This window comes from Orcinus orca, chromosome 7 (assembly GCF_937001465.1).
Source record: "Orcinus orca chromosome 7, mOrcOrc1.1, whole genome shotgun sequence".
NCBI lineage: Eukaryota > Metazoa > Chordata > Mammalia > Artiodactyla > Delphinidae > Orcinus > Orcinus orca.
The window spans coordinates 106157981-106177568 of NC_064565.1; the positions used below are offsets into that span (position 1 = coordinate 106157981).

The 19588-nt window shown below is 37.1% G+C and overlaps 1 protein-coding gene across 4 annotated transcripts in view; it reads right to left on the reverse strand.

Moving 5' to 3' along the window:
- Nucleotides 1-1765: 1765 nt before the first annotated feature.
- The window catches only part of SCG2 (secretogranin II), a 69761-nt gene continuing 51938 nt past the window's right edge, over nt 1766-19588 (reverse strand). For all 4 annotated transcript variants that reach the window (XM_049711907.1, XM_049711906.1, XM_049711905.1 and 1 more), the window contains 2 exons: nt 7314-7491; nt 1766-4119 (listed from right to left, as the gene is read on the reverse strand). In XM_049711907.1, the coding sequence (XP_049567864.1) occupies nt 2255-4105 (1851 nt within the window). In that variant the 5' untranslated portion in view covers nt 4106-4119; nt 7314-7491 and the 3' untranslated portion in view covers nt 1766-2254. The remainder of the gene's footprint in view (nt 4120-7313; nt 7492-19588) is intronic.

Below are 19588 nucleotides of genomic sequence, written 5' to 3' on the forward strand. Positions count from 1 at the left end.
TATCCCAAATTAATATATTTCCCCAACTGCCAATCCTGATGCCAGAAATGTCACTGTTAGAGAATCAGGGAATTTCAACTGTAACTGAGACTCTGAGAAAAAGCAGCACAGTGTAGCAGAATGAGTGCAGGGTTTGCCAGCCCACTAATGTGTGTGTAAATCCTAGCCTGGGGCCTCATCAGCTGTGTTGTGTCAATTAACTTGCTCTCGTTTTCTAACCTCCCCGTAGAACATTCACACATCACATGTCACTGTTGGGTGGACATGTGCCAAGGTCTCATTTTGCTTAGGGCAAGCATGGAGAGAGTCACGTGACTGATTTAGGTTACTAGGAGTGGCTGGCTGCATGAAACAGAAAATCAAAGAGAAAATGTAATGGGCAGGTGGTGTATGTGAACATCTGCAAAGCATGGCATATAAATATGTACTTAGACTTTAAGCTGCACAAATATCCTGGATCTCTCCATAATCTTAAATTCATAGTACTGCCCCATGAGGTATTTGAGTAAAAACCACTTATTAGAAACACTGTAGAGACAGTTCCCCTCTAAGGTCTTAGATTATAGATTCTAGAATTCCATGAAAGTGTATGATAATTGGACAGAAAAGAGTCTGGGCAAAATTACAAAATAGGAAACCCTACATTTAGTGTTTTCCCCAAGGTGTGCAGGGCCTTCTCATTGCCTTTTAATCATTCCAGGATTGTCCCTCCCCCCCACCTATGACACACACACACACACACACACACACACACACAACTGGCCTCCCTTGGAAGTGACCCATACTGAGACTACATAAGCCTCCCACCACCCCACATCCAATGCCCCATCCCTCAGCTGAAATGGCCCTCCCCAGAGAGGCAGTGTAGCGAAGTGGTTAAGAACACAGGCTTTGGCAATTTATAATATTGGGTGACTTGGGGGAAGTTATTTAAACTTTCTGAGTTTTGCTTTTTCTGATGTAAAAGGGTGATAATAAGTGACCCTTGACAGTGATACAGTACAAACTGAATGAGATAAAGTGTTCAGTATCATGCCTGGTGCAAAATAAATATTCAGTAAATAGTAACTCTGATTTATTTCCTTGGTTTTTTACGACCACTGTTGCTTTGTTGCTCTATATATTTTCTCGCTGCTGTTGTTGTTGATTCCCTGTTGATATGTCAGGATGCTGATAGCATCTACCCCTGAAGTGATGCACATCATAACAATTATGTACTGCTTAGCCCACTCAGGATTCTCTCTAACACGTGGACAAGAGAGAGGGCAGCTGAGGTATTCCCACTGTGCCTAAGCCATTCACTTACCTGACAGTCAGTTTGGGGATCCTTTGGCCCCTCTCAAACCATACAAAATAGTAGCAGCCTTGTCTTCTGGGGACCAGGGTGACCTGAGAATAGGTAGATTGCTTCCAATATAGTAGATTGCTATAACTGTTTCTGACTGCACCGTACACATCTCTTCTTTTTCAGTGCTGGTTATGGAAGACTTAAATGTTTGCATTTATATAAATCAAGGGTAAAAGGTATAAATATGATACCAAAAGTCTTATTCCATAATCATAAATATGAGAAAAACTACAGGCAAGCATTAGGTAGTGGGCTGCTAGAGGATGTTGCATTCTACAAATGTGTAGTATGGTCATATGTTTAAATTCCTTATTTCTTACCTGGATAGACTGTGGAAGGTGATGATTTTCTCTTTTAGCTCCATACTGCTTGCTCCATAGTCACCGTCTCTGGTTTTCCAGAATGAATAACCCACAGTTGTCCAGAAATAACATTTATTAATCAACAACAAAACACACAATAGAAAAGGCCTTATAAATAAAACTATATATTTATAATGCTTTATTTTTTTTGCTCCAATACTCCACAAAACACTACAGACAGTAACAAAATAATTCAATAAGTATTAAAAACTTTCAAGAGAATTATAGGACACTCTTTGCATATGTGAGCATCAACAATGCCACAGCCATTAGATACACTATTAAACACTATCATAGATATCTTTCTTGAATAAGGGATATGATTAGTATTTTTATTCAGAAGTCATAACATTTACACATATCCATACACAAGAGAACAGCTCAGAGCTAGTGAAGTAGACACCCCAGTGAAATGGAATCACCTGCCTGTACATCATTTAAAGTTATAACAGTGTTAACAAGATAGAAGTCAACACACTAAAGAGAAATGTTGGTGTTTGCTTGGGGTGGGAGGGGTGAAAGTAGGGCAATTAATGAAAGCTGCTTACATATTTTCCATTGCTCTCTTAGCAATATGCTCCCTTCCCTTTTCTGCCTTTTCTTGGTTGAGGTATTCCAGCACTTTCATTAACAGATCTTCATCCAAGTACTGTCTGTTGGGGGTATCGTCACTCTTCGGGGACCCCACAGGGAGCCTTTTGCTTACCAAGGCCAGTTTGTCAGTCTCCTGAGAGCTGTGTTGATTCAAACGCTCTTTGAGGGCCTGCTCGATTTGGTTCTCTTCCTGTAGATCATCTTCAGATGAGCCTTGACTAGGAACTCGCTTCACTTGGTTTGAATTCATGATCTCAGGATATTTAACTAGCATCTTGGCCAAGTATTCTCCTAATTCTTGATCCTTGTCATTCAGCTTTTCATATGCCATTTGTCTGTTTCCAACATCTGGCATCCAGACAGCTTTGGGAAGTTGGTTTGCTTTAGACCTTCCAGGACCATAGGGGAGTCTTGACAGAACCTTCTCTCGGTTATACTGATTGGGAAAATATGGAGGCTTTTGATTTGCTGCATTTTCCATCCCTAAAAGATTTAAAATGTCCTCAACACTGAGCCCATCTGGTAGAGCCTCTGCCACAGCACGACCAGGTGTTTTGGGGTAGCCATTCTTGGAGAACATCTTATTTTGGAACAGATCTGGATGGTCTAAGTCAACCTCTGAGATGTCTTCAGGGTCAAGGGGAATTTCAAGCTCCTGCTCTGGTTCCACTGATACATTTGGCTTCTCTCCAGTTTTGAGCATGTCAATTAAGTCTTCAGGGGGTATTTGTAAATTCCTTGAGATTTCAATCAGCTGATAAATAGATTGAGAATCAAGTGGTTTCTCAAAAAGCCTGGTTGCTCTTTCCCCGTTTTCCCCATTCTGTGACCTCCCACTTCCCGCAACATTCACTAACCTTTTCAGATAGGCAATTACTTTGGAGACATCATCTGAGAGTTGGTCTTTACTCTCTTTCTGGAAATCTTCATCCTGGAGGCCCAGCTGCCCTGAACGCTTCATTTCATCATTGATTTGTTCATTTTTTTCTGTATTCTCTTTGCTGTCTCTTACCTCTTCCTGGGTTTGACTCTCTATTTTTTCCTCTACTGGGTTCCAATCTTCTCCCCCAACCACGTCTTCATAGGCAATGTTATTAGCCTTGTAGATATCATCTTCATCATCTGTGTAAAGTTTTTGCTCCTCATCAACCCTCTCACGCTTCTGGTTGTTTGGTCCCGTCAGTTTCCCCAGCTCTTGGAAGACAGATTCCAACGTAGCAAGGCTTTGAGGAGTGTATTGTTCCTCTACTATTTCATTTGTGCGTTTAAAGGGGTTGTCCCTGGAATTCTCTTCATATGTAGGAGGGAATCTCATGTGCTTGAGCTTTCTCTCCGGCCACTGTTGAGTCTCATAATCATCAGGCATGTCCACTGGAAAGTTCTTTTCTGAATTCAAGGCATAGGGCTTGTTTTCTTTTGGTGCAGACTGGGGCTCAATTTCAGCCAGTCTCAAAGCTTCAAGTATTATCTTCATCCACTCATCTTCACTCAGGGAATCCCTTGAACTTTCTGGCAAGTCACCATTTTCTTTTTGCTGAAGGGGAACAGAGACACCTTGGTAGGGATTGTAGTCTAGGCTGCTTTCTTCTTTGTGAGCTTGTTGTCGGAGCTTTTCTATGTACTCCAAAGCCCTGATCATTTCAGGACTGGGAAACCTTTGGACGTTTTCCAATCTGATATCTGGTTCCTTCTGAAGCAGCTTGTTTCTCTGAAATGAAGCTGCTTCAGCCTCAGAGAGGAGGAAAATTAAAGAGATGAGAGACAGGGCTGCTCCAAGCCAGTGAGTCTTAGCTTCTGCCATGTTTGAAAGATTTCCTTAAAGCACAGAAAACATGAGTTAACACAAATGAAACAGACTAATAGACGCTATAGCAAAAGAGGTTACTGACCATTGAGGGGAAAAAGAAACCATAGTAGAGATTATTCCACATTAATTTAGGATGACTCTTTTTAAAATCTATAAATATTTCCTACACAATCCTCACAAGCTAACCACAGGAATCTTTAGCAAAATTGTTAGCCATTTGCATCAAATTTGTATGGCATTCTCTTGGTTAAAATAATAGCAAAAACACTGATAGGAAGTTTCTCAAATTTTATTTTTTAATTTATAAAACATGTTGTTTGTTTTGTAGTATGCATTGTTCCTGTTAAATAAAGACTTTCCAAGATGAGTTTTAGTTATCGTGTACAGCAATCCTTCTGAAATCACTGGCAAAAAAATTAGCTGGCTTAATTTAAAACATGCATGTACACACACACACACACACACACACACACACACACACATAGAGTTATCTCCTTATCAAAAACCATGTGATTTAGTTCCTGAATTGTCCATCTAATTTGTTGTAGAAACACAGAAAGCAGCAGTGACATTACTATATATGATGAAGTGATACACCATGTTAATGTTAATCATACTGAATTATCTTGTGGATGAGTCCCATTCACATACATTTTCAGAAATAACTTGTTCTCACTCTGCCACTAAATCATACTATTAATTTTGGAAGGTCTATACCTTAATGACCTCCAGAATATGGGTCTTCTCAAGTCCCAGCTAGTAGGTAAACCTAATGAAGTTTTTCTTTAAATATCCCCAAAGCAGTATTTATTTACCCATTGAATTCCAAAATATTTAATTTAGAAGTCGGTATTTTATAATTACTCATCTTGATTGACATGTAATAACACACAGGGTATTGTCAGGACACACAAGCACAATAGCCAGAGTTACAAAAAATAATAAATCCATGATATCCAGTGGAGTTTATTTCAGTGTAAATGTACTAAAATATAAACTGTTTTAAAATATCTGCACTCCATATTTCTTCTAATAATTTTATTGTGACTGTCTTGTAAAATGCAATCATGGTTATATTTTTCCTCAGCCCTCAAGAGTGTATAGTAAATAATAACAGATGCTACAGAGAGAACATAAGCTTTCTTAACCAGTCTATTTCTGAACTTGTGAGCGTTCAGATTCAGCTTGACTTATGTCTGTGTCTATTTGGGTGTGGACCTATGAAATCTTAAATGACTCATACTGTTAGAAAATCTTAAAATAACCACTATGAAACTCCCAATTTAGATAAATACAGACAATGTGTTGAATTCTTCCTACTTAAAATTTTTCATTCATTTTTTTTCTCCAAGCCCTGATAGTCTCACGTATGAATTAGCAAAAGGATTAGTTTTTACATATATTACATTTGGAATTGATAGCATTTAAACCTATTTTAATAGGTTTAGGTTGCAATTTTTGTTACAAATAAAGTAAATGTAAAAGAATTTTATGTTTGTTCATGATATTTTACCTGAATTATGGTTTTGTGATATATAAGCTAAGTTACGTAGGTAAAATTATCTACTAGCTTAGACATCAATTGTAGAAAATATCATTGTTCACTAGATTATATTGGTATTTAAATAATGTTCTCAGATTTTAGAACCTAAAAAAAGTTGTAATTACAGAAATTTCTTTAGCACATATTTATTTATTAAAATGATTATTAAAATTAGTTAGTAAATATATACATTTATTTAAAAGATCCCCATTAACTTGACTACTTAATTTACTGAAAGGAAAATCTTTAAAGGCATGTCAGAGAAAACTTCTAAAATATTTGCTATGAATCAATGTTTACTAAAGGAAATTGTATTCATAAATTCTTAGGTTTGAGTAAAAGTACATTATGCATTCTTCTTTATACTATTTCAGGATTAATTTAGATTTGGAAATCAATTTTCAACATTGGCATTTGGACTAGTAGTTTTAAGAATCTTAGTGAACTTATTTTCTTTGAGACCATTATCCTGAAGTATTTTTAACAGATGGGTTATGTGCTGGTCTTTAAAATCATTGTCTTGTAGGTGGGCTTCGCTGTGGAGTTGGGGCAAAATACCCAATGCAGCTATTTAAACCACAGCCTAACGAGAGCTACTGTTTTGTCATTTATTCAGATTCAGTTTGGATGACATAGTTATTGCCTTTGAGTAAGACTCAAGGGATTTCTTTCCCAGGTAGCAGCTCATCTAAGTAGTGAAGGTGGTTTCAACAGCTCTAATATTTTATATAGAGTTTGAACTAAAGCCTTGTAAGTTAAACTGTCTTTTCTATTGAAATTAGACTAGAGCATTAACAAATGCAGTTGGATATATCAAATTTGAGCAATTCAACTAGTTAGGATGCAGAAAAAAGAAACACTTGTCCCATTCAAAATATTTAGCAAAATATTGCACAACCTCTTTCAACCAAAGCATAATAATAATAGTTTTTACAGTTATCAATGGTTTCCTCATACATTCCAAATTATGATCTCTCTGTAATCCATGGTCATATCCAACCTGTAACCCAAGATAATATTTCACCCTGAATAAACAAGGAAGCCCATTCTAATCTTACCTTCCTAGGACTAAAACTAGGAAATAATAATGTAAGCCTTTTCAGAGTATACCAATTGGGAAAATAATTTTATATAGTTAGTTAACTTTGAGCTCTTGCAAGGTAAATGTCAAAGGGGAAAAAAAACCTAATTCCAAAATTGGTTACTTCTATCACTAACGTGTTTAACAGCCTTTGAATCATTGGAAACCTACTGTTAAGAATATTAAGCATATAAATTATATCCTTGGCCTTGTATCTGGTTCTTAGGGGAAGAAACAATAAATTAAGGAAAGAAACAAAATATCAGGCTTGGTTAACTTTACATTAATAATGTGTATTGACACAAATATCCTAAACTTTTTCATGCTTCTTATATATGATTATGTAAATAGCACTACGGTTAGTAAATACCTAACAGCAAGTGGTATAAATCACAGATTCGATCATATATATGTACACATATATAGTGTCCTTACACTGGCTGATGAGCAGCAGGTTGCTGTTCAGCTATTCTATACATACAAGCTTGCCAAACGGTCTTTTTCTTCTTAGCTAAGAATTAAGGAGAGAACATGCAATTTAGAACTTTCAAGTAAATCAAAGGGAAAAGCAGTCTTACCTCTTTTTTATATGGCAGAGAACGTCCACAGCACGTTCCTCCTGGCCCGCTGCGTGAGCTGCTCGGACCGTTTCAGCACCCGGACAGCTCCTCGGCTTATAGAGAGCCGCCGCGCCTGACACTGCACTGCCACACTGACGTCACCGGCTCAGCCACAAACCCGAGCATAGGCGAGCTTCTTCAGAGAGAAAATAAGCACTTTATATATCTTAAAAAAAAAAAAAAAAAAAAAAAAATGTTGCATGCTTACGCCACCTGTCTTTTTGTGGCAAAAACTGCAGTTTCCTTTTTTTTCTTTTATCAAAATCTTTGAGGCTTGAAATAAAATGCTTTGCACGATTTCCCTTAGAAAGAAAAATCCATCAGGTAGACATGGCTAATTGCAATATAATCTCGTCTATGTTCTAATAGCTTGTGATAAGTGTTTCCTGTTGCTGTTGCTGTTGTAATCGTCGTTATAAGAAAGTTTTACAGACAAGGACTATATTTTTTTTCCTTCAGTGGTCACAAAGAAATTACATTACCATTCCTCAGTATGCTCCAAGAGGAACAGAAGACACATTATGAATATGAAATCATATTTTATATCATAACCACAAGGAGCATTGTTTTTAAAACCATATTTATTTGAATAAAAAAGTTTTCTCTTTTTTATGTGAGTTACCTTTAAGGCTCTAACGAGTTGGAATTTTGCTTTAGAGCTTCAATATAATTTTGAAGTGAGTATTTCTAAGGTCTCAGGTCTAGTAATTAATAATTTTATATGAATCTGTTGGCATCTCTTACAACATTTGATCTCAAAAAGGGAAGTTCAGAAGTTGAAAATACTTCCAATAAGAAAAAAAAAAAAAAACATATTCACTGTTTGAGGAAAGTGTGACACATATGTAATTGTAATTCATTTGTAACTAAAGTTATACTATGAATATTTTCCTTCTCCAGTTGAATCAGATGAATTGAATACCTTCCATAAATGAGACCAGTTTAGGGAATAATATAATACTTCCAACTCCAACCTCTCAGACTTGTAGTTCATAATCATTCCTGTGCTCTACCAGGTAACCTGATTATATATTTTAATAATTTATATAAGTCTAAATTTTTAACTTCATTTTATTAAAGATATGATTCTCCTAATAACAGTATATTTTGAAATATACTTTAAGTATACAAAAGAATCTTGCTGTATAAGAGATCCCTTTTGTCTCTGTTAAATGAATAATCAGCCACTGATTTATCCATTCAGTAAGTTGTAATGCCTACTAACTGCCAGATACAAAGATGACGACATATATATTTGTATGTATATATATACATATATATATATGCTCTTTTTTTCTTTTGAGGATCCTTTGGCCTGGTGGGGATGAGAGACAAACAGATTATTTTGACTTTATATAAATTGGAAAGTACTAAGAAAGATGTCAGCCAGAACAGACAGCAGGGAGCATGGTTCAATCTAGAAATTCGGTGGGGGTCCTGGGAAAAGAAGCCTGAGCTGAGATTACTCATTACCGGGTTTTACTTAATGATTTCTAACGATGCTAGGTAAACCACAATACTCTTGAACTCCTCAAGGAAATAGAGATAGTTTAAAACCTTAGGGAAAAAAATAATCTTGGGAAAAGTAGCCCTTCATTCTCTCTCTTTGATCTCCTGGTAAAGCTATTTGATTCCTAATGAGTGGTAGACCACCATTTGTGGATTGACATGGAACTCATACAGGCTTAAACTGGAGTCCTGTGGCCAATTTTTCTAATCTATTTATGCCTCATAATGGGATTTTCGAGCAAGGTTAAGCGCTAGGTTGAAGAGACCTGAGTTAACAAATCTCATTTCTCAAGCACCACCTCAATGAAATCAGCTCATTTGCAGACATCTTTGTTAGTTTACACACATGATAATAGTTTTTTAGATCTTGACAAAGATAAGCCACTCTGAGTTTCACCTGATTTGCTTTCCAGTAGTTCTGTGTGGCCAGTGAAACCAACCAGTATCAACACAGCCTCAGAAAATTCCACAAGGTTACTCTTAGAGGGTTGAGTAGGTTCAGCAGAGGTCTCAACAACCCTCAAGGAAGTCGCTCTTTTTTTTTTTTTTTTTTAAACAAGATGAATAGATTCTGGGGATGTAATGCACAGCGTAACGACCAAAATTAACAGTATTGTATACTTGAAAGTTGCTAAGAGAGTAGTTTTTTTTTAATTTTTCAATTTTATTTTATTTATTTTTTTATACAGCAGGTTCTTATTAGTCCTCCATTTTATACACATCAATATATACATGTTAATCCCAATCACCCAGTTCATCACACCCCCACCACCCAGCTTTCTCCCCTTGGTGTCCATACGTTTGTTCTCTACCTCTGTGTCTCAATTTCTGCCCTGCAAACTGGTTCATCTGCACCATTTTTCTAGATTCCACATATATGCGTTAATATACGATATTTGTTTTCTCTTTCTGACTTACTTCATGCTGTACTATGGTCTCTAGATCCATCCACGTCTCCACAAATGACCCAGATTCGTTCCTTTTTATGGCTGAGTAATATATCATTGTATATATGTACCATATCTTCTTTATCCATTCGTCTGTCGATGTGCATTTAGGTTGCTTCCAAGACCTGGCTATTGTAAATAGTGCTACAATGAACATTGGGGTGCATGTGTCTTTTTGAATTATAGTTTTCTCTGGGTATATGCCAAGTAGTGGGATTGCTGGATCATATGGTAATTCTATTTTTAGTTTTTTAAGGAACCTCCATACTGTTCTCCATAGTGGCTATATCAATTTACATTGCCACCAACAGTACAAGAGGGTTCCCATTTCTCCACATCCTCTCCAGGGGTTGTTTGTAGATTTGTTTGTTTGTAGATTTTCATTGTTTGTAGATTTTCTGGTGATGCCCATTCTAACTGGTGTGAGGCGATACCTCATTGTAGTCTTGATTTGCATTTCTCTAATAATTAGTGATTTTGAGCAGCTTTTCATGTGCCTCTTGGCCATCTGTTTGTCTTCTTTGGAGAAATGGCTATTTAGGTCTTCTGCCCATTTTTGGATTGGGTTTTGTTTTTTTTTAATATTGAGCTGCATGAGCTGTTTATATATTTTGGAGACTAATCCTTTATCTGTTGATTCATTTGCAAATATTTTCTCCCATTCTGACAGTTGTCTTTTTGTCTTGTTTATGATTTCCTTTGCTGTGCAAAAGCTTTTAAGTTTCATTAGGTCACATGTGTTTATTTTAGTTTTTATTTCTATTACTCTAGGAGGTGGATCAAAAAAGATCTTGCTGTGATTTATGTCAAAGAGTGTTCTTCCTATGTTTTCCTCTAAGAGTTTTATAGTGTCCGGTCTTACATTTAGGTCTCGAATCCATTTTGCATTTATTTTTGTGTATGGTTTTAGGGAGTGTTCTAATTTCATTCTTTTACATGTAGCTGTCCAGTTTTCCCAGCACCACTTATTGAAGAGATTGTCTTTTATCCATTGTATATCCTTGCCTCCTTTGTTGTAGATTAGTTGACCATAGGTGCATGGGTTTCTCTCTGGGCTTTCTATCTTGTTCCATTGATCTATATTTCTGTTTTTGTGCCACTACCATATTGTATTGATGACTGTAGCTTTGTATTATAGTCTGAAGACAGGGAGTCTGATTCCTCCAGCTCCACATTTTTCCCTCAATACTGCTTTGGCTATTCAGGGTCCTTTGTGTCTCTGTACAAATTTTAAGATTTTTTGTTCTGGTTCTGTAAAAAATGCCATTAGTAATTTGATAGGGATTGCATTAAATCTGTAGATTGCTTTGGGTAGTATAGTCATTTTCACAATATTGATTCTTGCAATCCAAGAACATGGTATATCTCTCCATCAGTTGGTATCATCTTTAATTTCTTTCATCAGTGTCTTATAGTTTTCTGCATACAGGTCTTTTCTCTCTCTAGGTAAGTTTATTTCTAGGTATTTTATTCTTTTTGTTGCAATGGTAAATGGGAGTGTTTCCTTAATTTCTCTTTCAGATTATTCATCATTAGTATTTATGAATGCCAGAGATTTCTGTGCATTAATTTTGTATCCTGCCATTTTACCAAATTCATTGATTAGTTCTAGTACTTTTCTGGTGGCATCTTAAGGATTATCTATGTATAGTATCATGTCATCTGCCAACAGTGACAGTTTTACTTCTTCTTTTCCAATTTGTATTCCTTTTATTTCTTTTTCTTCTCTGATTGCCATGGCTAGGACTTCCAAAACTATGTTGAAATATAGTGGTGAGAGTGGACATCCTTGTCTCGTTCCTGATCTTAGAGGAAATGCTTCAGTTTTTCACCATTGAGAATGATGTTTGCTGTGGGTTTGTCATATATGGCCTTTATTATGTTGAGGAAAGTTCCCTCTATGCCTACTCTCTGGAGAGATTTTTTGATAAATGGTGTTGAATTTTGTCAAAAGCTTTTTCTGCATCTCTTGAGATGATCACATGGTTTTTATTCTTCAATTTGTTAATATGGTGTATCACATTGATTGATTTCAGCATATTGAAGAATCCTTGCATCCCTGGAATAAATCACACTTGATCATGGTGTATGATCCTTTTAATGTGTTGTTGGATTCTGTTTGCTAGTATTCTGTTGAGGATTTTTGCATCTATAGTCATCAGTAATATTGGTCTGTAATTTTCTTTTTTTGTAGTATCTTTGTCTGGTTTTGGTATCAGGGTGATGGTGGCCTCATAGAATGAGTTTGGGAATGTTCCTTCCTCTGCAATTTTTTGAAAGAGTTTGAGAAGGATGGGTGTTAGCTCTTCTCTAAATGTTTGATAGAATTCACCTCTGAAGCCATCTGGTCCTGGACTTTTGTTTGTGGGAAGATTTTTAATCACAGTTTCAATTTCATTACTTGTGATTGTTCTGTTCATATTTTCTATTTCTTCCTGGTTCTGTCTTGGAAGGTTATTTCTTTCTAAGAATGTGTCCATTTCTTCCAGGTTGTCCATTTTATTTGCATAGAGTTGCTTGTAGTAGTCTCTTAGGATGCTTTGTATTTCTGCGGAGTGTGTGGTAACTTCTTTTTCATTTCTAATTTTGTTGATATGAGTCCTCTCCCTCTTTTTCTTGATGAGTCTGGCTAATGGTTTATCAATTTTGTTTATCTTCTTAAAGTACCAGCTTTTAGTTTTATTGATCTTTGTTATTGTTGTCTTTGTTTCTATTTCATTTATTTCTGCTCTGATCTTTATGATTTCTTTCCTTCTGCTAACTTTGGGTTTTGTTTGTTCTTTCTCCAATTGCTTTAGGTGTAAGGTTAGATTGTTTGTTTGAAATTTTCTTGTTTCTTGAGATAAGCTTGTATAGCTATAAACTTCCCTCTTAGAACTGCTTTTGCTGCATGCCATAGGCTTTGGATTGACGTGTTTTCATTGTCATTTGTCTCTAGGTATTTTTTGATTTCCTCTTTGATTTCTTCAGTGATCTCCTGGTTATATAGTAATATACTTTTTAGCCTCCATGTGTTTGTGGTTTTTTACATTTTTTCCCCTGTAATTCATTTCTAATCTCATAGCATTGTGGTCAGAAAAAAATGCTTGATAGGATTTCAATTTTCTTAAATTTACTGAGGCTTGATTTGTGACCCAAGGTATGACCTATCCTGGAGAATGTTCCATGTGCACTTGAGAAGAAAGTGTAATAGGCTGTTTTTGGTTGGAAAGTCCTATAAATATCCATTAAATCTATCTGGTCTATTGTATCATTTAAAGCTTCTCTTTCCTTATTTATTTTCATTTTGGATGATCTGTCCATTGGTGTAAGTGAGGTGTTAAAATCCCCTACTATTATTGTGTTACTGTTGATTTCCTCTTTTATAGCTGTTTGCAGTTGCCTTATGTATTGAGGTGCTCCTATGGAGGGTGTATATATATTTGTAATTGTTTTATCTTCTTCTTGGATTGATCCCTTGATCATTCCATAGTGTCCTTCCTTGTTTCTTGTAACATTCTTTATTTTAAAGTCTATTTTATCTGATACGAGTATTGCTACTCTAGCTTTCTTTTGATTTCCATTTGCATGGAATATCTTTTTCCATCCCCTCACTTTCAACCTGTATGTGTCCCTAGGGTGGAAGTGGGTCTCTTGGAAACAGCGTATAGATGGGTCTTGTTTTTGTATCCATTCAGCAAGCCTGTGTCTTTTGGTTGGAACATTTAATCCATTCACGTTTAAGATAATTATCGATATGTATGTTCCTATGACCATTTTCTGGATTGTTTTGGGTGTATTTTTGTAGGTCCTTTTCTTGTCTCTGTTTCCCACTTAGAGAAGTTCCTTTAGCATTTGTTATAGAGCTAATTTGTTGGTGCTGAATTCTCTTAGCTTTTGCTTGTATGTAAAGCTTTTGATTTCTCCATTGAATCTGAATGAGATCCTTGCTGGGTAGAGTAATCTTGGTTGTACGTTCTTCCCTTTCATCACTTTAAGTATATCATGCCACTCTCTTCTGGCTTGTAGAGTTTCTGTTGAGAAATCAGCTGTTAACCTTATGGGAGTTCCCTTGTATGTTATTTGTCATTTTCCCCATGCTGCCCTCAATAATTTTTCTTTGTCTTAATTTTTTGCCAATTTGAATATTATATGTCTTGGCACATTTATCCTTGGGTTTTTCCTGTATGGGACTCTCTGAACTTCCTGGACTTGGATGGCTATTTCTTTTCCCATGCTAGGGAAATTTTCGAGTATAACCTCTTCAAATATTTTCTCTCATCCTTTCTCTCCCTCTTCTACTTCTGGGACCCCTACAATGTAAATGTTGTTCTGTTTAATGTTGTCCCAGAGGTCTCTTAGGCTGCCTTCATTTCTTTCAATTCTTTTTCCTTTATTCTGTTCCGCAACAGTGAATTCCACCCTTCTGTCTTCCAGGTCACTTATCCGTTCTTCTGCCTCAGTTATTCTGCTATTGATTCCTTCTAGTGTAGTTTTCATTTCAGTTATTGTATTGTTCATCTCTGTTTGTTTGTTCTTTAATTCTTCTAGGTCTTTGTTAAACATTTCTTGCATCTTCTCGATCTTTGCCTCCATTCTTTTTCTGAGGTCCTGGATCATCTTCACTATCATTATTCTGAATTCTTTTTCTGGGAGGATGCCTATCTCCACTTCATTTCGTTGTTTTTCTTGAGTTTTATCTTGTTCCTTCATCTGGTACATAGCCCTCTGCCTTTTCATCTTCTCTACCTTTCTGTGAATGTGCTTTTTGTTCCACCAGCTGCAGGATTGTAGTTCTTCTTGCTGTTGTCTGCCCTCTGGTGGATGAGGCTATCTAAGATGGCTTTGCAAGTTTCCTGATGGAGGGACTGGTGGTGGATAGAGCTGGCTCTAGCGGACAGAGCTCAGTAAAACTTTAATCTGCTTGACTGCTGATGGGTGGAGCTGGGTTCCCTCCCTGTCGGTTGTTTGGCTTGAGGCAACCAAACACTGGAGTCTACCGGGGCTCTTTGGTGGGGCTAATGGCAGACTCTGGGAGGGCTCATGCCAAGGAGTATTTCCCAGAACTTCTGCTGCCAGTGTCCTTGTCCTCATAGTGAGACACAGCCATCCCTGACCTCTGCAGGAGACCCTCCAACACTAGCAGGCAGGTCTGGTTCAGTCTCCTAGGGGGTCACTGCTCCTTCCCCTTGGTCCCAGTGTGCACACTACTTTGTGTGTGCCCTCCCAGAGTGGAGTCTATGTTTCGTCCAGTCCTGTCAGAGTCCTGCATTGAAATCCCACTAACCTTCAAAGTCTGATTCTCTAGGAATTCCTCCTCCCTTTGCCAGACCCCCAGGTTCAGAAGCCTGATGTTTGGCTCAGAACCTTCACTCCAATGTGTGGACTTCTGTGGTATAAGTGTTCTCCAGTTTGTGAGTCACCCACCCAGCAGTTATGTGATTTGATTTTATTGTGATTGCACCCCTCTTTCCATCTCATTGAGGCTTCTTTGTCTTTGGATGTGGGGTACCTTTTTTGGTGAGTTCCAGTGTCTTCCTGTCAATGATTGTTCGGCAGTTAGTTGTGATTCTGGTGTTCTCGCAAGAGGGAGTGAGAGCGCGTCCTTCTACTCTGCCATCTTTGTTCTGTAAGGAAGTCACTCTTGATCAGGCTAGTGCATATATGTGGAACTAAGCTTTTTGGCAAGGACTAGAAGCTATAGTTCTTCCAAGGTCCCATAGACAACCTCTTTCCTGAGAATGTCTTTAATCATCCAAAATCCATATAAAACCTCATTCAAAAGCTCCAAGTAGAAGTGAGATGTCAGGAGGCAGCCACTGGGATGCACTGGCTCCATCAGTTAAAGGAGTTGGAGAGCTATGAGCCATATGTGAGTAACTGAATTCTTGCCTACTATAGACTATGATAAACACCTATAATTTACTGAGTTCCATTACGTTCCAGGCACTGTACTTGGAGCTTCAGCAACCTAATTTAGCCCTCATGTCAACTCTAATAGATAGTTATTTTTGTCTCCATTCTGCAGTTGAAGAAACTGAAACTCAGAAATAACTAAATTGGCTACTGTTTCCTCACTCATAATTGATAGAGGTAAGATTTGAACCTAGTTCTTTCCAAAGGTGTTTCCATAATAAAGACTATGATTTAGGCACTCTGCTAGGTGATAGGAATACAGAAATGACCATGGCATGGATCCAATAATTAAAGATCCAAGTCTAGAATATAGTCACTTTGACAAAATTCCTCAGGGGTTGTCCCAACTGTTTCTCCTGGTCACTGCTCAGATGGCACAGGCCCAGACTCCTATCTGCGGCAGCAAAAATGGAAAACAAGAGTCGACATCAGATCACTTCCTTGATGCTATGGGGCATATTATAATGTGTTCCAAATAAGAGAGTAGTTCTTGAATTTGGAAAATTCTATTCAGTGGCCTGTGTTTTACAGACTTTTCAGTGAGTTATATTTAGCATATCTCTAGAAGTCATTAATTTTTTGCCAGTACTTACTTGTTCTAAAGGGAACTATTTTCTCTAATAGAAATTTATTTGGAGAAGAAGTTAAAGTGCAATATGCATAGAGAAAGCAAACTTCATGTTGATGTGAAATCTTTTAGAGTATGTATATTAAAGAGAACATAAATCTTTTTATCACTAAGCTTGAGGTAAGATCTTTTTAAACGTTCTTCACAAAATTTTAATTTTCTGGTAGGTCTAAACTGGCAATTATCATTGCCTCCAAGAAGCAAAGCTCTATATCTTGGACATTTTCAAAGTAATTATGTCCTGTGTTATGATAATGGTTTTTACTAAATTAGCTTGCATCCTCACAGTGGTGCTAAGATCAAGCTAATCATTCACAACTTAAATCTAAATAATTAGAATGGACTAATTTCATTTTATGATCAGATTTTCTTAAATCTTAATCATTTTGTCCTTTGTTATTCAATTTCATATTTCATTTAGACCGGATTCTGATGTTCCTATCATTTGTACATGCAGTCTTCTGCCTTAGTAATCCTTCAGTTTGAAAATATCTCTCTTCCACTCCATTACACTTCTCATTTTGTTTCAATTTATATGAAAGCAATTAAGATCCAGAAGGCCAATACATCTGCCTTCTCCTCTTTCTCTCCCCTCTTCTCTGACTCTAACCTCCTCCCTCATCTTTCTCTCCCTTGGAAGACAAGACTTTCATAGAGGATCATGTCTGCAGTATATGTGACCTCAGGTCCTCCCGCACTTGCCAGGGGATAGGGGTGGTCTACACTGGGATACTTTTCATTGCTCATTCCTCACCTGTTTTCCTCTCTTCCCTTATTTTTATTTTTCTTCGTTATACTCCTTGTTGACTCTTTACCACCCTGGTGCGTTGCTTCCAAAATTTACTTAAACTCCTTTCTTTTAGAGTACAATTTTTTATTAATAAATGTTCTTTCCTAACATAGATGACTTTTTTAAAAACTCACTATCAGGGCTTCCCTGGTGGCGCAGTGGTTGAGAGTCCGCCTGCCAGTGCAGGGGACACAGGTTCGTGCTCCGATCCGGGAAGATCCCACATGCCGTGGAGCGGCTGGACCCGTGAGCCATAGCCACTGAGCCTGCGCGTCCGGAGCCTGTGCTCCACAACAGGAGAAGTCACAACAATGAGAGGCCCACGTACAGCAAAAAAACAAAAAACCTCACTATCAAAGAAGAGTAAAATGTTTTTCCACTTCTCTTGCAAAAGCAGTGCCTGTCAGAGAACGTATAAATCAGTAACTGGTATACTTAATACTGTAACTACCTAGTTTTCCAGACAAAATCATTAGTTTCTAAGAGGCCTTGGACAATGGCTGGCCGAAAATATATTGTGTTCAATTGAGTTAACCTTTTCTTATTTCTACTGTCAAAGCTTCACACACTCCATTTTGGAATTTTTTAATCTTTTCAAAGTGTCCTTATGCAAATGAACTGCCTTTATTTGTTTGAGCTTCAGGCACTGCTAGCAAATTATGTTTAAAATTTTTTTAAGAAAAATTTTCTTTCATTATAGGGGCACTCTATGTTTCTCTACTCTTTCCCTTATTTTGTAAAACATTTTCTAGTATTTGAATTAAAATTTTAAATTATACATAAAGAAAAGTAAGCTACTTATAATTCTAGTATTTGTTTATTCTTTGTTATTTTTTTGCTCTTCTTATCAAGATACCACATTACTGGTGGCCCTATATGGACTAGATAACATTTAAGGCCCTTCTAACCCTTGGACCCTGTGCCTCTTTTCTTTGTGAAATGAGGATCAGCTGTGAAATTATTTTTGCATTTGTCTGCTAGGTACTAAAGTATGATCTTTCTCATAAACCCTCAGTGAGAACCACTTAAACCAAATAAATTTAGGCTTTCTTCTCCATTGCCTTTGGATTCTGGAACCAGCTGGTGCTTGGAGGAAGAGAAAGTACCATTCTCTTAATCTAATACCATGCGTGTTTGAGCATCTGCTCCTTCAGTGGGCTTTGGGAGAATGAAGTTTGTGCACTAGAAGTTAATTACTTTGCCTAAAACAACATTGAATGTCTCAGTCTTTCAAGTTCTCCTGGCATAATTGTTTTGTGAATCAACACTTTAAGGATTTACATGCAAATGTTTTCATAGGGATATTTTCTGTTTGGAAACAACCCAACTACATACTCCTACCCTTCCTTTTAGTAAGAAGCCCAGTAAGATGTAGGAGAGTCTTTAAGATCAAAGTTTAGCATTATTACAGTTAAGTTTAGCATTTTGTGTCCAGAGCTCCCACTGCCTTACCAGATGACTTTCACAGTTCACTTAGCCTTTGCATAGATTTTAGAGTGTTGTTTTGATAAAATGAATATATCAGTTCTAGAGATAGGAAACTTGCATATATAATATAAGGTACAGAGCTGAAAATAACCTCCTAAAACCTAAAACCTTCTCCCCCAAATCCAGCCATTGTGTCTGTATTCCACATCACAGTCAATATTTTTCTAGGATTTTTTGGTCCAGAATTTAGTGCACAAGTCAAATCATCTAACTACTTTGACACTGAAGCTGTTTGAACTGTAAGTGGAGTGATGTAAAGTACATGTTAGAGCAGAGATCCTCAAAGTGTGGTCCCAGATCAGAATATCAGCATCATCTGGGAACCTCTTAGCGAAATATTCTCTCATGGACCACATATCTCTCCTGGTTTGTACTTATTACAGTTGTAATGCAACATTTGTTTGGGAAATTCTTAGATTACTCTCTTCCCAGCTGACAATAATCTCTTTGAGGACATGAAGCCAAGGATCCTTTTTTCTCTTACCCTATACCCAAAAGCCATCCAAACCAACCTTAAAAATAATAGCATCTACAAATAAACATATCAAGCCAACCAAATTCTCTCCAGTCTCTTATCTCCTTCTCAATGGTATCACCTGATTAATCATCATCTCTGCCCCTTGGTTTCAACCATGGAATCATTATCTCCTCAGCTCATTCCTGCACTTTCTCCCTCTCCACTCCCTTGCCCCTCTCCTTCCCCCAACCATTGATAAGTCTTCCCAGTTGCTCCTTTCTTATTCATCCATCCATTTTCACATCCTCTTATATCTGGTTTATCTAAGAATCTCTCCCCAGCAGGAGATTAGGTTTATCACTTATCTCCTTCCACACATGTCCTTTTCCTCCAGGAACTTAGGTGTTTGCATCTTAAGGAAAATAATTTCTATTTCTAATCTGAGCCAGCACTCAAGAAATACTGTTGACTGAATGACTGGAGTGTTTGATTTAAAACAAAATCAAACAGCCAGTTTAT